The 27878-nt window shown below is 43.9% G+C and overlaps 1 protein-coding gene across 1 annotated transcript; it reads right to left on the bottom strand.

The window, feature by feature from the left end:
• Window positions 1-248: 248 nt before the first annotated feature.
• Window positions 249-25684, bottom strand: LOC117659152 (uncharacterized). The gene is given in 12 exon segments (XM_087885387.1): window positions 249-684; window positions 687-2516; window positions 3682-3811; window positions 11970-12037; window positions 12146-12260; window positions 12547-13133; window positions 19691-21400; window positions 22051-22180; window positions 24013-24080; window positions 24200-24311; window positions 24572-25171; window positions 25535-25684. Coding segments are annotated over 11 exon segments (5457 nt in total). The 5' UTR covers window positions 24986-25171; window positions 25535-25684; the 3' UTR covers window positions 249-391.
• Between the last annotated feature and the right edge of the window lie 2194 nt (window positions 25685-27878).

Here is a 27878-nt window from a genome sequence, read left to right as displayed (position 1 = left end):
AAATCTTCAACATCTGCAGAGGTGGTACTTTTTCCATTGTTCTGACCTAGGCTTCCTCAAACCACGAAGTAGACTCCTTGTCCGGACAGAAACAGATGACTCACATTCAAGTGACCATCCATTTGGATTTCCAAGGTCCCTCTCACAGTTACTGTATTTGAGCCAGGTTTCATGGAATCTGTTTTTCCCGCCCAGGTGTAAAACCTTACTTTTCTCCACATTAAATTTCACTTTGTGGGATTCAAACTTGTCTCATTTGGATCAGAAAGACAATATGCATACACATAAAAATCTATAGACATGGCGGGTCAGAGGTTAGAATGCAGTACCAGAAGCTAATTACCCACAGCCAGGAGTTCGATCCTGACCGGCTCATTGTTGAGTCAGCCTTTCATCCTTTTGAGGTTGATAAAATGAGGATCCAGATTCCTGGTGACAATATGCTTACTTTGTAAACTGTTAAGACAGTGCTGTGAAGCATTGTGGAGTAGTATAAAGTTGAATTGCTATTGCTATATAATTTCTCCTGAGCATGGATCCTTTTATGAGAAGTAAGATTACCATTCTGAGCAAAGGTCTTTCCACATTCCATGCATTTATATGGCTTTTCCCCTGTATGGATCTTTTTGTGGCAACTAAGTCCACTGCTCTGAGCAAAGGTCTTTCCACATTCCATGCAAATGGCTTCTCCCCTGTGTGGATCATCTAATGGGTAATAAGATGACCACTTTGAGCAAAGGTCTTTCCACTCTCCATGCATTTAAATGGCTTTTCCCCTGTGTGAATTACCTGATGGAAAATAAGACTGCTTTTTTTACTAAAGGTTTTTCCACACTCGATGCATTTATATTTCTCCCCTATGTGGATCATATGATGGGAAATAAGATTACCTTTTTTAGCAAAGGTCTTTCCACACTCCATGCATTCAAATGGTTTCTCCCCTGTGTGGATCATCTTATGAGAAGTAAGACCACAGCTCTTAGTAAACCTCTTTCCACACTCCATGCATTCGAATGGTTTCTCCCCTGTGTGGATCATCTGATGTGAAATAAGATTACCTCTTTGAGCAAAGGTCTTTCCACACACCATGCATTCGAATGGTTTCTCCCCTGTGTGGATCATCTGATGGGACATAAGATTACCTCTTTGAGCAAAGGTCTTTCCACACACCGTGCATTCAAATGGTTTCTCCCCTGTGTGGATCATCTTATGAGAAGTAAGAGCACTGGTGTTAGTAAACATCTTTCCACACTCCATGCATTTAAATCGTTTCTCCCCTGTGTGGATCATCTTATGGGTAATAAGATGACCACTTTGAGCAACTGTCTTTCCACTCTCCATGAAATTGAATGGCTTTTGCCCCGTGTGGATTACCTGATGGAAAATAAGGCTACTTTTTTTATTAAAGGTTTCTCCACACTTCATGCATTTATATTTCTCCCCTATGTGGATCATATGATGGGAAATAAGAGTACCTCTTTGAGAAAAGGTCTTTCCACACTCCATGCATTCAAATGGTTTCTCCCCCGTGTGGATCCTCTTATGAGAAGTAAGAGCAGTGCTCCTAGTAAATGTCTTTCCACACTCCATGCATTTAAATGGTTTCTCTTTCAAGTGGATCTTTTTATGGGAAGTAAGAGAACTTCGTTGAGCAAAGGTCTTTCCACACTCCGTGCATTTATACGGCTTCTCCCCTGTGTGGATCTTCATATGGGAAATAAGATGACCTCTTCGAGAACAGGTCTTTCCACACTCCATGCATTTATATGGTTTCTTCCCTGTGTGGATCATCTTATGGGAAAAAAGATGACCACTTTGAGCAAAGGTCTTTCCACACTCCATGCATTCGAATGGTTTCTCCCCTGTGTGGATCTTTTTATGGGAAGCAAGATAACTGCGCTGAGCAAAGGTCTTTCCACACTCCGTGCATTTATATGGTTTCTCCCCTGTGTGGATCACCTGATGGGAAATAAGATTACTTTTTTTAGTAAAGGTTTTTCCACACTCCGTGCATTTATAGGGTTTCTCTCCTGCTGCCTGGAGGACCTGGGCTGTGTGGGCTACATGTGCTTCTGAATACTGTTTCTCCCCAGTGTGAATCTTTTCATGGGAAGTAAGTTGCCCGCTAGTTCTAAAATGTTTTTCAGATTCCAAAGATTTATAAGGATCCTTTTTTGTGTGAAACATGTTTTGAGATGTAAGGAAGTTATTTCCAAGAGAATTAATGAATGTCCCACTGTAATTTTGTCTTCTTATAGCATCTTTTCCGTAGTTCTGTGTTATATAGTGTTCGTTTACACTTTCCCCAATATATTTTTTCCTTATTTTCTCTTGTTGAGCAAGAAAGTCTTGCATCGGAGCAACAGTGGAAGATGAGCTTTCCTGATTCCAATCATTTGACTGGTTTCTCTCATGGGTTTCTAGTTCCACTCGAATTCCAAAGTTCTCTATTTCATCTTTAACAATGATCACTTGGAACAGTTCAGAGGAATCTTGATTCTCCTGCCCATTATTAGCTTCAAAGGAAAAGAGAAACAAAAATGATAACAAGGTTAGAGAAAAAGATCAAACTGCAAAATGTCAACAAATGTTGTTCTGATTTTTTTCCAAAATTCCATTAAATTGTATATTGCATCCCTACAGTGCTGTGATACAGACATGATGATTTCTATATTCATGAGTCATGAAAGCTTTGAAAATATCTAGAAAGTATCTTTTTTTACATATCTATCTATCTATCTATCTATCTATCTATCTATCTATCTATTTCGATCGATCAATCGATCGATATAAAGATAGATAGATAGATATGTAAATCTATCCAGTTTTGAGTTAAGGAATAATCAGGGGAAACATCCAAGAAGAAATTAGGAGAAAACTTAAGTTTTATTGAGGTGGGCTAATTTCAGTAGAGACCTATGAGAACTGAGACCATTTTGAAAGAAGCTCCTTCTCCGGTGTACCTTGGAGCAGCTTCTCTGCAATATGTCTCTGGTTGCCAGACCCCCACTTGCCCGTTCCTCGATCCCAGTGATGAGACTTTGGGGCAAAATCCTTTGCTTGAAGCCTCCCGTTGGTTTGTAAATGCTCTTCACACCGAGACTGGAAAGATTGGGAGACCCAAAGTCTCATCAGCTTGCAAGGGCTCTTCGACCAGATCTGGTACGGGTCTCAGTTAGCAGAGAACAGAGGCCTAACGAACTATAGTGCGAGATGACATAACATCAGTACTGCGAGATTTCGCGCTACTGATCTCAAATGATCTCTTACTCCTCTAGCCCTATATTTTCTGCACAAATGCATCAAAGCAGGTAAAGGAACCAATGCTCTTCCATGGCCTGAGCTTGAAAGTTCTGTTCTCACACAATTTTGGGAGGTTTCAGAGGACAAATGACAACACATTCCTCTGACATGACCGCCAGAGGACACATTAAAGCACCCCTCATTCTTTTCGGCCTCCACAGATAAATTCAAATAAAAATGGAAAAATACAGCTAAGAAATGGCACAGAAAACATCTAAGCAAAGAGACACTGACTCTTTCCTTCCTTGGAGTACCAGAAGGCAAGATCCTTTCCTTCTCCCTCCAAGAAAATGATCTCTGATTAGTGATTTTTAAAATAAAAAACTAAATATTATCTGTCTTCTTGAACTCTCTGATTGTGGAGTAGAAATCTCTTACCCAGCATGACTACGTTCCTATGATTTTCAAGCATGACTTCCGAATGCAGCGTTTTTTGGTCAGGATCCAGCTGAGACCATTCCTCCTCAGAGAAATACACAGCCACCTCATCAAAGGACACAATGCTCTCCTGAACATGGAAAAAAGAACAGAACAGGAGGATTCGCAAGATCTGTTCATCTTCATCAATGATTTATACAAGAGGATAGAAAGGGAACTCATCAAATTTGCACAGAAGACAAAATTGACAGGAATTGTCAAGTTGTGTGTCGACTTTAGGGGGGTAAACTTCATTTGAATACAAAATACCTACCCCCACCACTAATGAAAGACTTGCTGAACCATATGTCAAAAGGCAAGATTTTCACAAGTTAGATCTAAGGGAAGCCTACTACCGGGTTCGCATAAAGGAGGGAGACGAATGGAAGACTGCTTTTAACTGCCCCCTGGGCAGCTTCCAATTCCGGGTTATGCCTTAGGGACTCCAAGAGGCCACCGCAGTCTTCATGCAACTGATCAATGAAGTTCTGCATGAGTACCTGTGGAAGGGGGTCCTTGTTTACCTGGATGACATTCTTATATTCAGCGAAAATATGGAAGAACATGTCAAATTAGTCAGGCAAGTGCTGAAAAAACTCCTAGCGGCCAAACTTTATGCAAAGCTCTCAAAATGTGAGTTCCATAAGGAGGACTACCTGGGATACAGGGTGTCGAATCAAGGAATTGAAATGGACCCAGGGAAGGTGAAGGCAGTGCTGGACTGGCAACCCCCATGAACCCGTAAGCAACTTCAAAGCTTCCTGGGGTTTGCAAATTTTTACAGACAATTCATCCCTTCCTTTGCTGAGGTTGCTTTCCCCTTGATGGAATTACTAAAAACCGGTCCATCTCTCACCAAGCCAAAACCTAGCCAACCCCTAGCTTGGACAATGGATTGTCAAAAATCCTTTGAACAATTAAAATGCCTATTTGCAGTGGACCCGATCCTCCAGCACCCTGACCCAAATAAACCCTTTGTGGTCCAGGCTGACGCGAATGATGTGGCGGTGGCTGCTATTCTACTGCAAAGGAACACCCAAAATGAACTAATGCCATGTGCTTACATATCGAGAAAGCTAACGGACACTGAGCGCAGATGGGCGATATGAGAGAGGAGGCTTTTGCGGTGTGATGGGCTCTCCTATCCTGGAGACACTTCCTAGAGGGGGTTAGGGAGCCTTTTGAACTGTGGACTGACCACAAAAACCTTGAGGCGCTGAAGACCCCACGGAAGCTTTTCCCCAAGCAGGTTCGCTTGGCTCAGTATTTCAAAAGCTTTAACCTGAAATACATTCCGGGGTGGGGGGGAACCTATTAACTGATGCTTTCTCCCGTAAACGCCAGTTTGACAGCCGATGAGAAGAGATAGTTCATGCCATGATCTCTGAAACTCAGCCAGCAGCCCAAGACCGCACTAGAGCGCAAACGCACCATGGTTCCAACCTCCCTGAAGACAAGTTGACAGCAGAGCGCTCTCAACCGATTCCTGGTTCAAGGAAAACCAGACGGACCTAACCCTAAGAGAGGGATTGGCTTGGAAGGGGAGTAAGATTTATGTGCCCAGCAGCATGCGACGTCTGGTGCTAAGGAGGGGTCATGATTCTCAACTAGGGGGCCATTTTGGATTTTTAAAAACCCTCCATTTGACTAGGAGACTATTCTGGTGGCCAAGAATGAAAGCTGATGTAGAAGACAATGTAAAAAGCTGTGCCACCTGCGCCACCATGAAGTCCAGACCAGGGAAGCCCCCTGGGCTTATCCAGACCATGGCTGAACCCACCAAACCCTGGGAGGAGATTGCAGTGGACTTCATAGTCGAACTCCCTGACAGCGGGGGGGGGGGACAAGGTGATTAGGACTGTGATTGATTTATTCTCCAAAGAAGCACACTTCACTGTCTGCAACGGACTACCCTCGGCCAAGAAGCTGGCAAAGCTTTTCATGAAGCATATCTACAGACTACATGGGGTTCCAAGGAGAATCAAATCGCGGGGTCCAGTTCACTGCTAAGTTCTAGAAAGAGTTCCTCAAGTCCATTGGGTCATCCCAGGGGCTTAGCTCAGCTTTCCACCCATCGACTAACAGATCGGCTGAAAAATTGAACTCAGTGGTGGAACAATACATTAGATGTTATGTAAATCATCAACAAGAAAACTGGGCAGACTTATTACCATTCGCGGAAGTGGCTTATAATAATGCAGTACACGGCAGTACTGGGTTGACTCCTTTTCAGATAACTACGGGCATGGGTTTTGTACCGATGCCTGAGTTGCCTAGAGAGCCGCCCACTTCCATGTCCCTAACAGAATGGATGATCTCATTAAAAAAGGGTTGAGAGAATACTAAGTAAGCTTCAGCTGAATTAGCAGAAAAATATAAGGCCCAGGCTGACAAACGCCAGTCTCTCCAACCACCTTTCCGAATAGGAGATAAGGTGTATTTGTCAACCAAATACCTAAGATTGAGGTTACCTAGCAAGAGATTTGGACCCAAATTCATAGGTCCCTTCCCTATAGTGAAAGTGATTAACCCAGTGACTGTCCAATTTAGCCTCCTCGCATATGAGGGAAAGTGCACCCAGTTTTTTACAGTAGCTTATTTGAAACCAGCAAGAGAATCTAACTTAAGGCCCTTACCAGCTGCTACCCCCATTCCTTTGGTAGTACAAGGGAAAACTCATTATCAGGTGAAGAAGATCCTTGACTCTAGACTATACAGGGGTTGGTTACAATATTTGGTACATTGGAAAGGGTACCCGTTGTCTGAAGCTACTTGGGTGAAAAGTGAATGCTGATACTCTAGTAAAGCAATTTCATGATAAATTCCCTGAGAAACCAAAAGGTCCGCCTGGAGGGGGGAGAGGGGGTTAAGGGATCCTGTACAAGGTGTCAACCTTGTGTGTTTTATTTTTCAGGGTGCGTTTTTTCCTGCAGGGTGGGGGTGGGGCGCCTGTCAGCTTTGGAAGCCATATTAGGCCAGAAGCTTCCATGTTGCCACCTTCTCATGTGTGGGAAAGTAGGAGGAGGGATTTAGTAGAGGGGTTGTTTGTAGACATAATAGCATTCTTCCTGTCGGTCAAGGTCAGGACAATCCTGCATCTGGAGGATGTCTCGAGATGGGATGGCGGTTGATTGGAGCATGTGATCGACTGAGGACTGAGGGGATGGTTTGGGGTTTTTTGATTTACTGAGGGAAAACCCGGACCTCTCAGATTTGGGTTTTCCCAGATGTGCCAGTTTATCTATTCTACTAAATAGAACTTTGAAAATGCTTGCTTCAGAGTCTTTCCTTGGAAGAGAGGGAACTCTTTTTCTGGAACTCTGACACCAACACTCAAGAAGATAAACTCAAGATATAGAAGGATTGACAGATTGGGCCCCAGCTAACAGAATGAAAAAGATCTTGAGACTCTAGAAAGAGTACAGAGAAGAGCAACCAAAATGATTAGATGCCTGGAAGTTAAAACATATAAAGAACAGTTGCTGGAATTAGGTATATCTAGTTTAATAAAAAGAAGGACTAGGAGTAACATGATACAGTGTTGCAAGATCTAAGGGGCTGCCACAAAGAAGAGGAGGCCAACCAATTCTCCAAAGCACCTGAAGGCGGGACAAGAAGTAATGGGTGGTGCCGAACCGCCGCCGATGGGTCTGCGGACCGAGCCTGTCCTGCAGGGACGGGGGAAGAAGAGGGGCACCTCGGAAGACCGAGAGGAACAGGCAAGTTCCTCGGAGGTCAGAGGCAACCCTCTGTGAGTCGGCGGCAGGGGGCGGCAGCCATGTCAGCTGCCACGAAGCTGGGACAACCGGGCAAGAAAAGTGAAGTAAAACGGAGCCTTTTGAAGCTGGGTGAGTGATAACAGCCCTGGCTTGTAACAATGTTTGGAGCTATATTAATAACTAGAAGACCCCTAGCCTAAAACAGCGGCTAAGAAACAAAGGGGCTTTGGAATTTTTTAAAACTGTAACTTTAAAAAACAAAGACCCGAGAAACAACTGCTTTAGAACAGAACTAAGAGACTTAATTTAGAGATATGGCAAAAAGATTAAACACATCAAAAATTTGAATTTGACTAAAGGAAAAAAAAAAGAAGATTTGATACTTTTTAACTAAAAGAAAATAAAGTGGATGGTTATATAATAAGAAATAAAATGGAGTCTTGCATGACTAATGGGAAATGTGGATTGTAGAGAGACACCATCTAGCGTAAAAGAGGAACTTTGTAACCTCCCTTTGTTATGATAACTTTGAGCCCTACAGGGAAAAAAAAAATTGTTGAACTGTGGAGGATTTTTTTTTTCCTGACTGCAAGCAGCTGGACTTTGGTGAAAAGAAAAGGAATCTACAATGAAACTCCTATAGTTGAATAATAATAATTTGAATGTTGGCGCAGGAATAGAAGAAGGATTAAGCGCAGCCTTAAAAGAAAGAGATTTGATACATTATATCCGGAATAAAAATATGAAAGAGACTTAATTGGACTTATGGAGAATAAAATCAAAAATTTGAAAAATGGAAGGAAATTTATGTTTGCAGACGAGGAAATGAAGATAATGTGATTAAAACTAAAATAAAGTAAGATGAGTGTAATAAATTAAAGGGAGGCTTTTATAGAAATTAAGAATGTTAAATGAAATTAATTAATACATGTAATGATATGTTTAATGCAAGAACTATGCTTTAATGGTAAAATGTTAAGATAAAGAATAAGGGTGAATATGATTAATTGAAAATGTTAAAAGGAATTTAAAAATATACTTAAAAATATGTTTTAAGCAAGAACCATGTCTCAAGGTTAAAATGTTATGAAAAAGGACAAAGAAAAATATGATTAAATGAAAAGCAATGTACAGATGGAGGGAAACAACAAAGAAAGGTTTAAGTGGAGATTGTTAAACCAACTTTGAACATGCTGTATTTTAACAGCCAAAAAGCTATAATATGCTGTATTGAACAGCCAAACAAATGATCATGCTGGGTATCAGCCTTGGTAGTACAGTGGTCTAAGGCACTCTGTTATTAAGCTGGTTATTAAGACCAGCTGCCTGCAATTACTGCAGGTTCGAATCTCGCCAAGGCTCAAGGTTGACTCAACCTTCCATCCTTTCTAAGGTAAGTAAATTGAGGACCCAGTTGTGGGGGCAATAAGCTGACTTTGTATAAATATACAAAAGGATGAAGGCTATTGCTGAGCACATTGTACGCCGCCCTGAGTCTCTGGAGAAGGGCGGCTTATAAATCAAATTTAAAAAAAAACAAAAAACCGAAACTTAATATGCTGTGTAACAAAAATAGAGATGCTGTGTTTAACAGCCAAACAAACCTGAAGATGCCATGTAACGGCCCAAAAAACAAAATTAATATGCTGTGTTTAACAGCCAAACAAAGGTCATGCTGGGTAATGGCCAAAAATAAAAATATGCTATATTCAATAGCTAAAACAAAGGGTCATGCTGTGATTAACAGTCAAGAAATAGAAATGATTGGTTTAACATCAAAGATACTAAAAAGAGGTGGGATAATTAAAAGAGGAGGTGTATGTTGAGAGTGATAGTTAAGATAAAATGTGTAAGTTAGGTTTAATAATAATTGAATAATAAATGAATTTTTAATTTGTTTAATATAATTGTATGATTTTTATTGTTAAAATATCCATCTAAGCAAAGGAAAGAAAAACATGAATTGATAATTGGTTAGGATTTAAGATTTAAGTAACGGGCTTTTGGGGATAATGGCATAGTTATATAGATAGATTTGAGGGAAATATTTGTTTAAATTATTTATTTATTTATTTATTTATATATATATATATATATAAATTTATATGCCGCCCTTCTCCCGAAGGACTCGGGGCGGCTCACATAAATAAAACACAATAACAATAAAATCTAAAACCAATCTAAAATTAAAATTCCCAAATTTAAAACCTCGTAGAATGATCAGGGAGTCTGCTGGAACAGCCATGTCTTCAGGCCAGCGCGGAAAGTGCGGAGATCGGGAGCCATCCAGAGCTCGGTGGGTAACCAATTCCAAAGGGTTGGTTCAGCCACAGAGAACGCCCTCATCCTGGGAGTCGCCAGCCGACACTGTCTGGTCGACAGCACCCGGAGGAGGGCAGCTCTATGTGAATGCACAGGGCAGTGGGAGGCTGGTAGGAGGTGGTCCTGCAAGTACCCCGGGCCCATGCCATGTAGGGCTTTTGTTCTGTCCCTGTCTCACACACGCACACAAACAGTCAGCCAGGGGTTAAATAAAACTTGCAGACAATAAATTCCTTCGATAACAGGATTGGCAGCAACCCAGTAGCTGCTTGCCAAGAACTACTCACAGAGGGAGGTGTTCCTCCGCTGTCAGATAAACCAAAACAAATACACAAAGTCAAAGAATTGTCAAGTCCAGTCCGTATTAAATCCAAAGCAGGCAGATAAGGTAGTTTCAGAGATACAATGCGACTCACTAGTTGTTTAGTTTTGTCCGTCACAGAGCCTGAATGGCCATCACACCCCCTTTTATCCCCTGTGGGGTGTGGTCTAGTGATTCAGCTTAATCTCTGGCACGCCTCTTTTTCTGCTGCGTGTGCTTGTCTCTCCGACGCTGGCGTGGATCCAGCCAAGACTTATCTCCGTCACTGTCCGACTGTGACTGTTCGGAGATACCTAGCTCCTGGTCAATCTCTTCTGCCTCGGGAGACACCTGAGGCATTGCCAGAGAGGAGGGTCCTGGAGAGGGAGGCCTGGCCAACTCCTCTCCTTCACCTTCAGAGTCTTCTCCCTCCGATAAGACGGGCTCGGGGTTCGGAGTCACAACAGCTTTATAGGTCAATACCAGCACCTTGAAGCAGATCCGGAAGGCCACCGGCAGCCAGTGCAGGTCGCGCAGGAGAGGTGTTGCACAAGAGTAATGGAAAGCTCCCGTAAAAACCCACGCGGCCGCATTGTGGACTAGCTGGAGCCTCCAGGTGCACCATAAGGGCAACCCAATGTAGAGGGCATTGCAGTAATCCAACCGAGAGACAATGAGAGCTTGAGTGACTGTACGGAGGACATCCCTGTCTAAGAAAGGCCGCAACTGGCGCACTAGGCGAACCTGTGCAAAGGTCCCCCTTGTCACAGCCGATAGATGGTCCACCAAGGACAGCCGTGAATCAAGGAGGATGCCAAGATTGCGAGCCTTCTCAGAGGGAGTAAAATATTGAGTTGTGTTAATTGAAAATAAGATTTGTTAATGATTTGTTTTCATTCCTGACTGGAGCAAAGCTTCGTTTTGAAAAATGTGTTTTATGATTTTTTTTGTTTTCTTTAAAAAAAATTAAAAAAATATTCAAAAAAAAAAAGAAGTAATGGATGGAAACAAATCAGGGAGAGAACTAAACTACAACTAAAGAGAAATTTCCTGACAGTGAGAACAATTAATCAGTGGAATGACTTGCCTCCAGAAATTGTGGATGCTCCAATACAGAGGTGTTTATGAAGAAATTGGATAGCCATTTATCTGAAATGTTATAGGGCTTCCTGTCTGAGTAGGGGGTTGGACTAGAAGACCTCCAAGATCCCTAACAACTCTGGTATTCAGTTCCATTGTTCCCAAATTCCCAAAGCAAACATGTGCACTAAATTCAATGGCTGTGCTTCATACAAGTCCTAATTTTAAGGAAGAAAATGGACAATTCGGAAAATTTATTCGATTGAATAAATATTTGGGGCAAGTATTATCAAATTGATACATTCTGCAGAACTTTCAGTGCCTTTCAGCAAAGTAATCCCACTTCTGGATCAACTGAACTATCGCCCTATCATTTATTGACCTAGTAGTCTGAGCCATTGGTTGAATGGAAGAAAACAAAGAAGGGATTATTCTCTGTGAAGTTCATTTCTCAGCCTTTGCAAAGCGGGAATGTTTGCTCTCCTAATCTGGGCAGAAGTCAGAGGATTGGAAATTATTTTGTAGCCCAAAGTACTGTGATTACATGCTCTATGTGGCCATCCTCTTTCAATTTTAAAATTCTGTGTTTTTTTTTTAACACGATTAGCTAATTTTTTTAAACTACTGGTTATGAACAAGTCCTTTTAAAAATGGTAATGTGGCAATGTGAGTATTTAGTTATTTTTCATAATATTATGCTGTTCATGTCTCATAGGAACACATAATCTAGTCCAAGCAACGGGGGAAATAGGAGAGAGCACTCCGCACCCCCACTTCACTTCCTGAAGGAAAGGACCATACAAAATCTAACGTTTTTCCTTTCTTACTTGATTTGGCGGTTCAACCACTGTTTGAGCTCCATCATAAAAACCAGAAAACTTCATGCTTTGTTTCTCTGTAAGGAATAAATAATTTCAAAATGCATATTTAACAAAATAAGAGGAAGTATTCTACAGAAGGGAAGAAGGGAAGGCAGATGGGTAATCAGAGGATCTTCGATTACCTCCTGAGGTGTCCTGACTTTGATCTTCCCAAGGGATCCTCCTGAAAAATACCTCCTGAGGGGGATTTGATGGATTCATCTTTCTCTCAGGATCTCTGATCTCCACAGTGCAGCACTTCAAATAGGAGGAAGGAAAAAATTACAGAATTAAAGAATTCTTTAAAAAATTAAAGAATTAATGTACATCACATGACGTAAAGTGGATTCATATTCGGAACACAACCTCAAAACCCCCAATATCCATCAGTGAGGTTGAGTGAGAAAACAATGGAAAAATGTCCTATAAGAATTGGTGGGACATCGCCACATATTATGAATGTCAGAGAAGTTTGGGAAGGAGGGGTGAAGCATTCAAACACCTTCTCTATTCTCTTTTGAGCTCCCTAGATTAAACGTCTCACCTGCAATTCAACCTGCTCCTTCTGCTCCTCCACCTGGCTCAGGAGGAAGCCTTCCGCCAGGGACACTGCCTGGGAGCTGGTCTCTGCTCCACACTCCCGCACCCAACCCTCTATCTCTGTGGGGAGAAGGAAGAGGAGCTGCTCCAGAACAACCAGGTCCAACATCTGGGCTTTGGTGTGCTTTTCTGGTCTCAGCCATCGCCTACAAAAGTCATGGAGTCGGCTGCAAAGTCCACGGGGACCCTCAACCTCCCGGTATTGGATGGAGTTCCAGGGTTTAACTTCTGAAGGGTGGATAGTTTCCTCCTCCAGGATCTCCTGCCCAGTCCTTGTCCAGAGCTTCCCCCCCTTTCCAGGCTGAGCAGGTGAAGGGCCTTTTCCGGCTCCCTCCTTTCCAAAAGGTTGTGTCTCCATCCTTTCTCTGTCCTGCAGAGCAACTGCAAATGGCTCCAAGGACTCTGGTGGGTCTCCAGATGCCTTTTCCTTCACGGGACCATTTCTGGGGCTGCAGGACTGATCCCTGCAAGGGATTCCGCTCTTTTTATTTTTATTTTTTTGCCCAAAATAAAATTTTGGCTTGCAAAGATCTCAAATGTCTTCGAGTTTCTGTACCTGAGATGAAAAGAAAAATAAATATTAAGAATTAGAAAGTGGAATTCAGCCACGGAACAACCTTCACCCAACCTTCCAGGAGTCCCAAGCGGCTCATCCCAACGCAGGGCCGAGTTCCCGCCGAGAAGGGCCGGGAAGGAGGCAGCTGGAGAGGCCGCCCTGCTTCTCTCCCCTTCCAGACACAGGCTGGGCTGTTGAGGATGGGGCCCTCGGGGAGCCTGGTGCGAATCCTGCCTCCTCCTCGCCCGGCTTCTCTCCTTCCCACCTTCCCCTCCCCCCACTCAGCCTCTTTCCTGGACACGGGTGGGAAGGGAGCTCCAAATCCCCCAGCCTTCCTGGGATCCCCACTTTCCCTCTGCATGGAGAGGGCAGCAGGGGAGCATGGGCTCTGGAGTTGAAGTCGGAGGGGGGCCGGGCGTGAGTCTCTCCCTCCTCTGCCTCCCTTTGCACGAGAAGAGCCCCCAACTCACCTGGGGAATGTCTGGATCTCCCCCCCCCCCCGACTCTCCCGCAGCCTCTCCGCCTCCTGGGGATCCCCAGGGGTTAATGGAAGCGAGTTCAAAGTCCTAGAGAGGCAAGGGTCTATGATGTCATTTCCTCCTGGCCTCCTCTGGAAAGCCAGCCCTGTCTTTCGCCCTCCAGTGGGCCAATTGGGAATCGCTTGATGTTCCCTTCTCTTGGCAGAAGGCGACCCCTAGTGGTTTTTGCGTAGCTTTACAGGGTTCCCTGCAAAGCGCAGGAAATAGGAGCCTCCCTGTCAGAGAAAGTCTTCAACATTTGCAGAGGTGGCACTTTCCTCCATTGTTCTGACCTAGACTTCCCCAACCACGAAGTAGACTCCTTCTCCAGACGGAAACCCCTTTTTATTAAGTTACTGTGAATTTCTCTCTTTTACATCCATCAAAGTCTTTAAAGGGAGTATTTACAGTCACAGGCCATATCTGGCTTGGAGAGCTGTCAGGCCGATGTCTTCAAAACGTGGCAAGGAACCAATTAAGCAAACTAATTGTCTCCTGCAAACTCCACTCCACTCCCCTTTCACTCCTCTTTTATTCCTTCTGGAGGGGCCATTCATCGTCCACCTGTGGCCTTACTCCCAAATCGACTCTTGTTCTTTAGCTGTCCCCTTCATCTGGCAACTCTGCACATGCACATACTGGGAAAGGCTCCAGCTGTTTGTCTGCCTCACTGATGTCTGACTCCGATGGCAACTGATAACTGGCATACAGTCCTGGCCCCCTCTCTGCCTCTGATGCAAAGCTTTCCCAGACTCTAGGACAGGTCCATGTTCATCCCCAACCTCACTGTACAACTCTGCTGCCAGCATCCATCTCCCTCTCCTTTCTATCCAGGACACCTGTGGAGATGGACAAAAATCTCTCGGAAGGATTTGAACTCGCTTCCCTCAAGAACAGCCACCTGGAAGGCTGGCCAGAGATTTTGAGAAGGCCTCTAAATCTTGTCAGAAAGAGCTGGGCAGTCAGAAGAGAAGGACCAGGAGGCTCTCTGGGAAACCAAATAGAATAGATGGGGCGCGGCCAGTCAGAGGTGTATTTACTGATTCTCCAAACTACTCAAAATTCCCACTACCGATTCTCCAGAACTGGTCAGAACCTGCTGAAACCCACCTCTGCTCCCCACCGAATGGTCAAGCAGGAGAAGCCCTGCAGGGTGCCCAAGAGCAGTGCTGTCAGAAGGACAAAGAGCCCCCATGAGTTGCTGGTGCCAATTGTTGGGACTGGTGAGTGTGTCAAAAGTGAAAAGCAGGACTCCCCTGTCATCCGTATGTTTTGGAAGGGAGATAAAAATAAATCCTGCAGAACTTGCAAACCCCAGCATGGGCAACAGCAGCTACGCCTTCTCCCTTCCAAAATAGGCCAGGATGTGATCTGAATAGCTTGACCTGCTATTGAAACGCCTCCTGGCTCTTTCCCAAAGGGAGGGTAGCTGTTCTCTATGTTTCGCCGCCTTCCGCAGGGCAAGGGTCGGCAGGCGAGTCCCACTTTTCGCTCTCTACATGCTCACTGCTTGATTGCAGCAACTGGGACTGCTGCAGGAGGCACAGGCAGTGGCAGAGGCATGGGACTAGCCGCTCCATATCCAGCAGCACACCGGGTTTTCTGGGATGTCTTGTGGAGAGGCTGAAGAGCCCCTCATCCTTTGCTGTGCAGCTTCTTCCCACCCCCCTTTCTCCTCTGCTTCAGCCCCGCCCAGCCTTCCATCTCCCTCCGAGAATAGAGACCAGGTTCAAAGGGGATGGGAGAGTCGGGACAAATCTGCAAGAAACAGAGCCTTGCTTCCACGTCGGGTTCCCACAATCACAACCTACTTTTCCTACTTCCCTTTCCCCTTACTTCTGAGGTGAGGGATGAAAAGCCCCATTGTTCCCCGTCATTGCCCCACTGTCTGTCTTTGCTTCCAGAGTGTGCAGCGGAGCTGGAGGACCATATTTGACAGCGGAGGCCAAATGGGCTGGGACTGTTGCATGGCATCAGAGGTGTGTTTCAGCAGGTTCTGACCAGTTCTGGAGAACCGGTAGCAGAAATTTTGAGTACTTCAGAGAACTGGTAGTAAAAATTGTGACTGGCCCTGCCCCCATCTATTCTCTGCCTCCCGAGTCCAAGGTGATTGGAGGGAAATGGGGTCTTTATAGCATCCTTCCCCTGGAGTGGGGAGGGAATGGAGATTTTATATCCTTCCCCTGCCACGCCTACTAAGCCATGCCATGCGCACCAAGCCACACTCACAGAACCGGTAGTAAAAAATTTTGAAACCCACCACTGCATGGCACCACACCTGCCCCACCACTCCTCGGGGCAGCACCATCACCCACATACAAAGGAGAGGCACGGGGTTTGGGGGAGGCATACGATGCAGCCCCTGGACACATACGCAGCTGCCTGCCCCATCACTGCTTCGAATAAGAGAGAATGGGTAGGTGGCCGCGCATCCGGCAGACTGGATTGCATGCCTTCTCCATACCTCCGCTGGTGTTGCTGCCATGAGGTGAGGCAAGAGGTGGTGCAAGGATGGCATCTCGCCATGCCATCCAACCTCATTCTCCAGCTATGCTGCACATTCCGCAAGCAAAGATAGACGGACAGGACTGAAGTAGTTGACATGTTTTTGACAACACCGTCAAACTATTCACATTAGGCTGCATTGCTATTGGTTTTCTCATTGTTCCTGTTGCCCATCTCCTCTCACTTGTGACTACATGACTGTAACTTTGTTTCTTGTATCCTTGCGATTTATATTGATATTGTTTTCTACTATGACTTGATTGCTTATTGTACCGTATGACTGTCACTGGGTGTTGCGCCTTGTGATTCTCGGCGAGTGTATCTTGTCTTTTTATGTACACTGTCTATGCACCAAAGACAAATTCCTTGTGTGTCCAATCACACTTGGCCAATAAAGAATTCTATTCTATTCTAGTTTTTTGAAGTAGTTCTTAATTTCACCTTAGTTTGACCCCAAAGATTTTCAAAGGTCTCCCTGCTTGTTTGATCATTTGCAATGTTAGTACACTGACTGGAATGATTTTCATTCTGATTCTCTAGAGTATCCCTAATTTGGGACAAGGGAGGGAGGGACGGGGAGGCGGTGAAGGAACAAAAGGAGGGAGGAAAGAAAAAATGAAGGCAGGCAGTTAGAACCATCATTAATTCAGTGCCATTGTGATTTCAAAAGGTTACTTAATAAATTATTGTAAATCAAAAACTACCTGGGTTGGTCAGTAAACTGGCTAGCTGGGGGATATGCATCTAAATTTCCCTACCACTGTTTTCTCTTAATAAAAGTACTTGCTTCAATGCTCCATGTATGGACAAAGGTCGGAAGAGACACAAAGGCATGCGTATTTCCAGAACGCTAGAACTATTCTGAGTTCAAGCAGCACTTTACCATGGTACTGAAAAAATGATAACTGCAAAACGAGTAAACCGTGTGGCCCGGCAGCTGTGAAGGCAAACAAAATTTGGGATGCCTCACCAGATGTATGTATGTATATACCTAAGCGTAGTGCATAAAATTATCTGCTACCATGTCCTTCCTCTCAGTGACTACTTCAGCTTCAACCACAATACCCTCACACAGAATAGACACAAACTTTAAGGTAAACCGCTCCCATTCCTAAGAGGTCTGTGAGGGGTGTGCATAAGTGCACCAGCATGCCTACCGTCCCAGGTCCTAATGTCCCCATTTATTTGTATCCATTTCATGTAATCATAATCATGTTTATACTTATATCTTTTATCTTATAGATTCTCCACAGAATAAATAAATAAATAAAATCAAGAAAAAGGAGATCCTAACCCCCTACATAGGGCTTTAGTCAGTCCCCAATTTGAATACCGTGTCCAGTTCTGGAGACCTCACTTAAAAAAAGATATTGGTAAGATTGTGTGAGGCTGGAGATGGGCAACATGAGGGAAGGCAAAGAAAGATCACCACAAAATAAGGAGAAAGCGCTTATGAGTTCCATTTTCTAATTCACCATCATTATAACCCCATTATCCTTATGGTTTTCTCTCATTTATAACTTGCATTACATAGTATGAGGCAGGGTGAAAAGACAGATTTTGACAATATTAAGTAAATATTAAGCAAGTAAGAAAAGCTGAAACAATAGTAGGGGATTCAGGACTTCTGCATTTCTGCCTGCAACTCTGCTCTAGTGGAAATACTAATCAGAGGGAACTTCTTGAAATGATTGGGGAATCTCCACCACTTAAATATTGGCAGCCACACATCACTTTCAGGCCAAACGATAACCTTCATCTCCACTGATGCTCATGTTTGCTTTCAAACCTCCAACTTAGCAAAAAAGCACAAGAAAGGATTGAGGATTCAGAATCAGAATCAAGCAGGAAGGGAACTTGGAGCTCTTCTAGTCCAGCGCCCTGCGCAAGCAGGAGTTCCTATAGCATTTCTGACGAGTGACTGTCCAGTTCTTCTTAAAAACGTGCCGTGATGAAGCACCCACAATGTCTGAAGGAAAGCTGTTCACTGGTCAATTGTCCACACTGTTGTTGTGGCTCCGTCCTCCAAGCCTATCTTATCGGAGGGAGAAGGCTCCGAACATGAAGGAGAGGAGTCGGCCAGGCCTCCCTCTCCAGGCCCCTCCCCTCTGGCAGTGCCTCAGGTGCCGGCCGAGGAAGAGGAGATTAGCCAGGAGCCAGGTGACTCCGATGATAGCGATGGAGGCAATCTGTCATTCCTGGATCCACGCCAACGAAGGTGTGATAAACGGTTGCAGCAGTTGAGGAGGCGTGCCAGGGATTAGGCTGAGTCACTGGACCACACCCCAGAGACTATATAAGAGAGTGTGGTGGCCATTTAAGACTCTGTGACGGACAAAAACTAACTCTGGCTAGTCACTTTGAACAACACTTAAATCTGCCGAAGGTTTCTTGTTTTGAACTGGACTATTTGCAAACTCTGTCGAAGGTTTCTTGTTTTGAACTGGACTATTTGCAAACTGTGTGTATTTCTGTTTATATGGTGAAGGGATACTCCCATTTATTGAAGTAAAAGCACTTGGCAGTCGGTGCTCGTCTTGCTGCCAAGTTTCTGATAACAAACGGTGTGCATGCCAAGTGCTTCCTTTAACCCTCGGCTGGCTGTGTGTGTGTGTGTGTGTGGAGACGGGGACAGAACAACTGTAAGGAAAATTATTAATTCTAGATTGCTTCTCTCCTCGATTAGTTCACATGCATTGTTTTTTGTCCTGTCCTCCGGTGCTTTGGAAAATAAATGGACCTCCTCCTCTTTGTGGCAACCTCTCAAGTACTGGAATACTGCTATCACTCCTAATTCTTCTTTTCTCTAGACTAGCCAAACCCAAATCTTACAACAGCTCTTCATTTTAATCTTCAGGCCTTTAATCATCTTAGCTACTCTTCTTTGCATCTTTTTTTGTAATGTAATGACCAAAACTGGATGCAGTATCCCAAGTGTGATCTTACTAACGCATTATAAAGGCAGCCTCTGCTTCTGCCAGAGCCCCACGGGTTAAGGGATGCCAGTGGGCCAATAGGGAATCGCCTGATGTTCCCTTCTCTTGGCAGAAGGCGACCCCTAGTGGATTTTGCGTAAATTTACAGGATTCCCTGCAAAACATAGGAAATAGGAGCCTCCCTGTCACAGAAAGTCTTCAACATCTGCACAGGTGGCACTTTTTCCATTGTTCTGACCTAGGTTTCCCCAAGCCACGAAGTAGACTCCTTGTCCCGACAGAAACAGGTGACTCATGTTTAATTGACCATCCATTAGGATTCAAAGGTACTTCTCACAGTTACTGTATTTGAGCCAGGTTTCATGTAATCTGTTTTTCCTGCCCAGGTGTAAAACCTTACTTTTCTCCACATTAAATTTCACTTTGTTGCACTCAACCTTGTCTCATTTGGATCAGAAAGGCACAATATGCATACATATAAAAATCTATAGACATGGTGGATCAGAGGTTAGAATGCAGTACTACAAGCTAATTGCCCACAGTCAGGAGTTCAATCCTGACCAGCTCATTGTTGAGTCAGCCTTTCATCCTTTTGAGGTTCATAAAATGAGGATCCAGATTCCTGGCGACAATATGCTGACTTTGTAAACTGCTCAGACAGTGCTGTGAAGCATTGTGGAGTAGTATATAAGTCTAAAGTTGAATTGCTATTGATATATACTTTCTCCCGAGCATGGATCCTTTTATGAGAAGTAAGATTACTATTCTGAGCAAAGGTCTTTCCACATTCCATGCATTTATATGGTTTTTCCCCTGTATGGATCTTTTTGTGGCAACTAAGTCCACTGCTCTGAGCAAAGGTCTTTCCACACGCCATGCATTTGTATGGCTTCTCCCCTGTGTGGATTCTGCTATGAGAAGTAAGAGCACTGCTCTTAGTAAACGTCTTTCCACACTCCATGCATTTAAATGGTTTCTCTTCTGAATGGATCTTTTTATGGGAAGCAAGATAACTGCATTGAGCAAAGGTCTTTCCACACTCCATGCATTTAAAAGGCTTTTCCCCTGTGTGGATCATCTTATGGGAAATAAGATGACCTCTTTGAGCAAAGGTCTTTCCACACTCCATGCATTTAAAAGGCTTTTCCCCTGTGTGGATCTTTTTGTGCATAGTAAGTCTACTGCTCAGAGCAAAGGTCTTTCCACACTCCATGCATTTGTACGGCTTCTCTCCTGTGTGGATCATCTTATGGGAAATAAGATAACAATTTTGACCAAAGGTCTTTCCACACACCATGCATTTGTACGGCTTCTCTCCTGTGTGGATCACCTTATGGGAAATAAGATTACGTCTATGAGCAAAGGTCTTTCCACACTCTATGCATTTATACGGCTTCTCCCCTGTGTGGATCACCTGATGGGAAATAAGACTACTTTTTTGAGTAAAGGTTTCTCCACACTCCACGCATTTATACGGCTTCACCCCTGTGTGGATCATTTTATGGGAAATAAGATTACCTTTTTGAGTAAAGGTTTTCCCACACTCCATGCATTTAAATGGCTTTTCCCCTGTGTGGATCTTTTTGTGCATAGTAAGTCCACTGCTCTGAGCAAAGGTCTTTCCACACACCATACATTTATATGGTTTCTCTCCTGTGTGGATCTGTTTGTGGTTAGAAAGTTCCCTGCTACGAGTAAAGGCTTTCCCACACTCCATGCATTTATACAGCTTCTCCCCTGTGTGAATCTTTCTATGCATAGTAAGTCTATTGCTCACAGCAAATGTCTTTCCATACTCCATGCATTTATAGGGTTTCTCTTCTGCTGCCTGGGCTACAGGTGCTTCTGAAAACCGTTTCTCTCCAGTGTGAATCCTTTCATGGGAAGTAAGTTGACTGCTTGTTCTAAAATGTTTTCCAGATTCCAAATATCTATAAGGCTCCTTTTTTGTGAGAATCACTTTTTGAGATGTAAGGAAGTTATTTCCAAGAGAAAGAATCAATGTCCCATTGTAATTTTTTCCATTTGGCCATATAGCATCTTCTCCTTTGTTTCGGGTTAAATAGTATTCGTTTACAGTTTTCACACTTTTCCCAATACATTTTTTCCTTATTTTCTCTTGTTGGGCATCAGTGGAAGATGAGCTTTCCTGATTCCAATCATTTGACTGGTTTCTGTCATGGGTTTCTGGTTCCATTCGAATTCCAAAGTTCTCCGTTCCATCTTTAGCATTGATCATTTGGAACAGTTCAGAGGAATCTTGATTCTCCTGCCCATTATTAGCTTCAAAGGAAAAGAGAAATGAAAATGATAACAAGGTTAGAGAAAAAGATCCAACTACAAATCTCACTCAAAGCCGGTTTTGAGTTAAGAAATAATCAGGGGAAACATCCAAGAAGGAATTAGTGCGAGATCACGCAAGTTCACTATCCTGAGGTATTGCACTACTGATCTTGCACGATTTCGAAGTTTAGGCCTCTGTTCTCTATGAAGTGAGGTGTAAACTACTTTAGTGCAAGATCACGCAAGATTAGTAGTGCAAGATCTCAGGCTACTGATCTCGCGTGATCTCGCATTACATGCTCTTCCACGGCCTGATCTTGAAAGTTATGTTCTAACGTAATTTCTAGAGATTCCAGAGGACACATCACAACTCATTCCTCTCACATGACGTCCAGAGGACACATAAAAGCACACCTCATTCTTTTCAGCCTCCACAGATACCTTCAAATAAAAATGGAAAAATACAGATAAGAAATGGCACAGAAAGCATATAACCAAATAGACATTGACTCTTTCCTTCCTTCGAATACGAGAAGGCCAGATCCTTTCCTTCTCCCTCCAAGGAGACATTGATTAGTGATTTTTTAAATATATAACGAACTATAATCTGTCTTCTTGAATTCTCAGATTGGGGACTAGAAAACTCTTACCCAGAGAGACCACGTTCCTGTGGTTTTCAAGCATGACTTCCGAATGCAGCGCTTTCTGGTCAGAATCCAGCTGAGACCATTCCTCCTCAGAGAAATACACAGTCACCTCCTCGAAGGACACAAGACTCTCCTGAACATGGAAAAAAGAACAGAACAGGATTCAGAAGATCTGTTCATCTTCATCAATGATTTAGACAAGAGGATATAAGGGAAACCCATCAAATTTGCAGAAAAGACAAAATTGACAGGAATACCAACACGCCAGAAGATAAGAAGGAGCGACAGATTGGGCTCCATTGAACAAAATGAAATTCAATAGTAAGAAATGTAAGGTGCTACATTTACCAAATGCATGGGCATAGAATAGGTGCAACAGGGATCCTGGAGTCCTAGTGGACAATCAATTAAACATGAGTCAGCAGTATGCTTCAATTGCCAAAAAAAACCCAGTCATAGGCTGCATTAAGGTAGGGATAGGATCAAGATCACATGGTTAGTACCACATTATAATGCCTTTGTAAGACCAGGACTTGGATTGTTGTATCCAGTTTTGGTTCCCATATGTAAAAAAGATCTTGTGACTCTAGAAACAATACAGAGAAGAGCAACCAAAATGATTAGGGTCAGGAGGCAAAAACATAAAGAACAGTTGCTGGAATTGGGTAGGTCTAGTTTAATGGAAAGAAGGGGTGACATGATAGCAGTGTTGCAAGATCTAAGGGGCTGCCACAAAGAAGAGGAGTCCAACCTATTCTCCAAAGCACCTGAAGGCGGGACAAGAAACAATGGATGGAAACTAATGAAGGACAGAACTAATCTGCAACTAAAGAGAAATCTCCTGTCAGAACAATTAATCAGTGGAATGAATTGCTTCCAGAAGTTGTGGATGCTCCAATACTAGAGGTGTTTAAGAAAAAATTGGAGCCATTTATCTGAAATGTTATAGGGCTTCCTGTCTGAACAGGGAGTTGGACTAGAAGACCTCCAAGATCCCTACCAACTCTATTATTCTGTTCCCAAATTCCCAAAGCAAAGATATGCACTAGGTTCAATGGCTGTGCGTCACACAAGTCCTAAATTTAGGTGAGAAAATGGACAATTCTCAAAATTTGTTTGACTGAAGAAATATTTGGGGCAAGTTTTATCAAATTGATTGATTCTACAGAACTTCCAGTGCCTTTCAGTAAAGGAATCCCATTTCTAGATCAACTGATTTATCACTCTATTATTTATTGATCTAGTAGTCTGAGCCACTGGCTGAATGGGAGAAAACAAAGAAAAGAAAATTCTGTGCGAAGGTCATTTTTCAGCCTTGAAAAGTGGGAATGTTTGATCTCCTAATCTGGGCACAAATCAGAGGATTGGAAATTATTTTGTAGCCCGATGTACTGCGATTACATGCTCTATGTGGCCATCCTCTTTCAATTTTAAAATTCTGTGTTTTTTTTTAAATATGATTTGCTTATTTTTTTGAACGACTGATTATGAACAAGGCTTTTTAAAAATGGCAATATGGCAATGTGAGTATTTAATTATTTTTCATTAGCCTTGCAAAACTCCAAGTCAAATAATTTCAAAAAGAATGCGTCTCTAGCAGTCACTACTACAGTGATACATTTATTCCTATTAGTTGAAGGACTTGTTAAAAAATTACTTCTTGTAAACTCATAGTTGGAAGAGTACCTCGGAGAACTAGTTAACCAGTGGTCTTTAAAAAACATTTCCTAAACAGAATCTAAGGGTAGAAATGACAAACCATTGTGTCTCAGTAAGAGTCTACAGAGAAAACTATGCTGGTTGAGAGCAACTTGAACCTGCTATTATGCTGTCCATGCTGTACAGGAAAACAAAAATAATCCAGTCCAAACAAGGGGGAAAATAGAAGGAGGGAGAACTCTGCACACCCGCTTCACTTCCTGAAGGAAAGGAGAATACAAATCTAATAACTTTTTTCTTTCTTACTTGATTTGAAGGTTCAACCACTCTTTGAGCTCCATCGTAAAAAACAGAAAACTTCATTCTTTGTTTCTCTGAAAGGAATAAATAATTTTAAAATGCATATTTAATAAAATAAAAGAAGGTATACTACAGAAGAGAATAAAGTAAGACAGACGGGATCTCTCTGGGTAATCAGAGGATCTTCGATTACCTCCTGTGTCCTGAATTTGATCTTCCCAAGGGATCCTCCTGAAAAATAGCTCCTGAGGGGGATTTGATGGATTCGTCTTTCTCTCAGGATCTGTGATCTCCACAGTGCAGCACTTCAAATAGGAGGAAGGAAAAAAGAAGCAGAATTAATGTACATTACATGACATAAAGTAGATTCTTATATTCGGAACACAACCTCAAAGCCCCCAATATCCATCAATGAGGTTGAGTGAGAAAACAATGGAACAATGTCCTACAAGAATTGGTGGGACATCACGACATATTATGAATGTCAGAAGTTTGGGAAGGAGGGGTGAAGTATTCAAACACATTCTTTATTCTCTCTTGAGCTCCCTAGATTAAAGTTTCTCACCTGCAACTCCACCTGCTCCTTCTGCTCCTCCACCTGGCTCAGAAGGAATCCTTCAGCCAGGGACACTGCCTGGGAGCTGGTCTCTGCTCCACACTCCCGCACCCAGCCCTCCATCTCTGGGGGCAGAAGGAACAGGAGCTGCTCCAGAACCACCAGGTCCTGCATCTGGGCTTTGGTGTGCTTTTCTGGTCTCAGCCATCGCCTACAAAAGTCATGGAGTTGGCTGCAAAGTCCTCGGGGACCCTCAGCCTCCTGGTATTGGATGAACTTCGAGGGCTGAACTTCTGAAGGGAGGATGGTTTCCTCCTCCAGGATCTTCTGCTCAGTCCTTCTCCAGAGCTTCCCCCCCTTCCCAGGCTGAGCAGCTGAAGGGCCTTTTCGGCTTCCCTCCTTTCCAAAAGGTTGTGTCTCCATCCTTTCTCTGTCCTGCAGAGCAACTGCAAATGGCTCCAAGGACTCTGGTGGGTCTCCAGATGCCTTTTCCTTCACGGGACCATTTCTGGTGCTGCAGGACTGATCCCTGCAAGTTATTCCGCTCTTTTTTTTCTGAAGAGAAACTTTTGGCTTGCAAAGATTTCACATGGCTTCGTGTTTCTGTACCTGGAAAGAAAAATCAACGCCAAGAATTAGAAAGTGGAATTTAGCAATTGGACAACATTCACCCAACCTGCCCGGAGCCCAAAGCAGCTCATACCAGCGCAGGACCGAGATCCCCCCCCCCGCCCCCACCCCAGCAGGTCCGGGAAGGAGGCAGCTGGAGAGGCCGCCCTGCTTCTCTCCCCCTCCGGAGACAGGGAGCCTGGTGCGAATCCTGCCTCCTCCTCGCTCGGCTTCTCTCCTTTCCTGCTGAGCATGGAGAGGGCGGCTGGGGAGCATGGGAGCCGCGGTGAAAGCCGGAGGAGGGCCGGGCGAGGGTCTCTCCCTCCTCCACCTCCCTTTGCCCGGGAAGAATATCCACCTCACCCGGGGAATGTCTGGATGTCCCCCCGCCAGACTCTCCTGCAGCCACCCCGCCTCCTGTGGAGCCCCAGGGGTTAAGAAGAGCGAGTGCGGCGTCCTAGAGCGTCAAGCGGGTTCCTTCGCAGCCTCCTCTGGAAAGGCTGCTGTGACGTTCGCCCTCCAGTGGACCAATGGGGAAGCACCGGGAGTTCACTTGTCTTAGCAGAGAGCGCCCCCTGGCGAATTTGGCGCAAAGTGGCGGGATTGTAGAAAGGGCGGGAAAGAGGAGCGTGTCTGAGGGGAAGGGAGAGGATAGTGATGATGGGTTTGGGAGTAGGAGAAAAGGCCCCTCTCAAGGGCTCCCTGCCCGAGAAAGGCATCAACTTCAGAGGCGGCACTTTTTCCATCTTCCTCTCTTTCCTGTTTAGGAACCCTCTGTGGAGATGGAGAAAAATCTCTCTGGAGGATTTGAACTCGCTTCCCTCAAGAACAGCCACCCTGAAGACTGGGCAGAGATTGGAGGAGACCTCAAAAGGGTCCAAATCCTGTCAGAAACAAAGAAAAGGAGTAGCGAACAGCCCCAAGGAGTGGTCACTGGGCTTTCTGAGAGAATGAGGAGATATACAGAGGGAGAGAGGGGGAGAGAGAGAGTAATATGCATCCATATTTCCCTACCACTTTCTCTTAATAAAATTACTTGCTTTAATGCTCCATGTATGGACAAAGCTTGGAAGAGACACAAAGGTATGCATATTTCCAGAATGCTAGAACTATTCTGAGTTCAAGCAGCACTTTTTTCACACAACTGTGTGAACAGTTTCCACAGAACTGAAAAAAATGATACCTGCAAAATGAGCAAAGTGTGGCCCAGCAGCTCTGAAGGCAAACAAAATTCTGGGATGCCTCACCAGATATATCACCATCAGTGAAAAGGAGGTCCTAACCCACTACATAGGGCTTTAGTCAGATCCCATTTGGAACACTGTGACCAGTTCTGGAGACCCGAGTTTAAAAAGATATTGATAAGATTGTGTGAGTTCAGAGATGGGCAACATGAGGGAAAGCAAGGAAAGATCAGCACAAAATTAGGACGAAGAGCCCATGAGTTGCATTTTCTAATTTAGGGTGGCATACAAATCAAATTAATAATAATAATAATAATAATAATAATAATAATAATAATAATAATAATAATAACAACAACAACAACAACAACAACAACAACCTCGTTCTCCTTATGGCAAAGGTCCTCAAAGTATGGCCTGCGGGCTGCATGCAGACCGTTGAACCCATTAATCCGGCCGACACAGGACCACAAGGCTGCCCCGACCATCCATTGGCCCCCACACTTCGGCCAAGCGCAGGATTTACCTTTGTGAGCTCTGCGGGCTGGAACTGGAAGGTAAGGCCAACAATTTTGGTCTCCACATATGTTCTGGAGGCTGGGAAGGTGAAAAACGGGGCCGTTTTAGCTTGTTTTTGGCCAAAAAATGGGCCATTTTTAGCCTGCAGAATGCTTCTGCAGAAGGGGAAGAGAAAAACGAGGTGCGCAGATACCCCAGGAGGCCAAAACCCGGCCCATTTTAGGCCAAAAACCGGCCCATTTTAGCCTGTTTTTGGCTTGCAGAGACGTTCTGGAGGCAGGGGAGATGAAAAACATGGCACGCAGATGCCCTGGAGGGCCAAAAACAGGCCACTTTTTCACACACCCCACCTCCAGAAGATAGACAGAGAGAGAGATAGACAGGGAGAGAGAGATATATAGACATAGACAGAGAGGGAGAGAGAGAGAGAGACAAGAGACACAGAGAGAGACTTCTTGATTGTAAGATCTTTGAGGCTGAGAATAATTGCTGCAAAACTGAGTTTCCTTAAGTCGACCACTAGACTCCTAAACAACTGAAAAAACAATGTAGTAAAAAGAAAAGTCAACCAAAAGAGCAACATGCAAACAAAAGCAAATAAAACACTCCCAGGAGCAAAAGAAATTAAAGTTTAATTTGTGTGCATTGTTTAATGGACTGTTAAATTGGCCACACCCACCCAGTAACATGACCACCTAGTCACGCCCACCCAGCCAGTCCAGCCACCCAACAGACAGAGGGACCGTGAATTTAAAAAGTTTGAGGACCACTTATCAGGTCCCTATGGCCTTATGGTTTTCTTTCCCAGTTATCACAAGAAAGGATTGAGGATTGAGGGTTCAGAATCAGAATCAAGCTGGAAGGGAACTTGGAGCTCTTCTAGTCCAGCCCCCTGCTCAAGGAGGAGATCCTATACCATTTCAGACAAGTGACTTATCCAGTCTCTTCTTTTTTTTTTATTAAAGTGTTTTACAAAAAGAAAAAGAAAAAGAAAAAAATTTTTT

This window comes from Pantherophis guttatus, chromosome 2 (genome assembly GCF_059756535.1).
Source record: "Pantherophis guttatus breed Tessera chromosome 2, ASM5975653v1, whole genome shotgun sequence".
Taxonomy (NCBI): domain Eukaryota; kingdom Metazoa; phylum Chordata; class Lepidosauria; order Squamata; family Colubridae; genus Pantherophis; species Pantherophis guttatus.
This window is presented reverse-complemented; position numbering and strand designations above follow the sequence as displayed.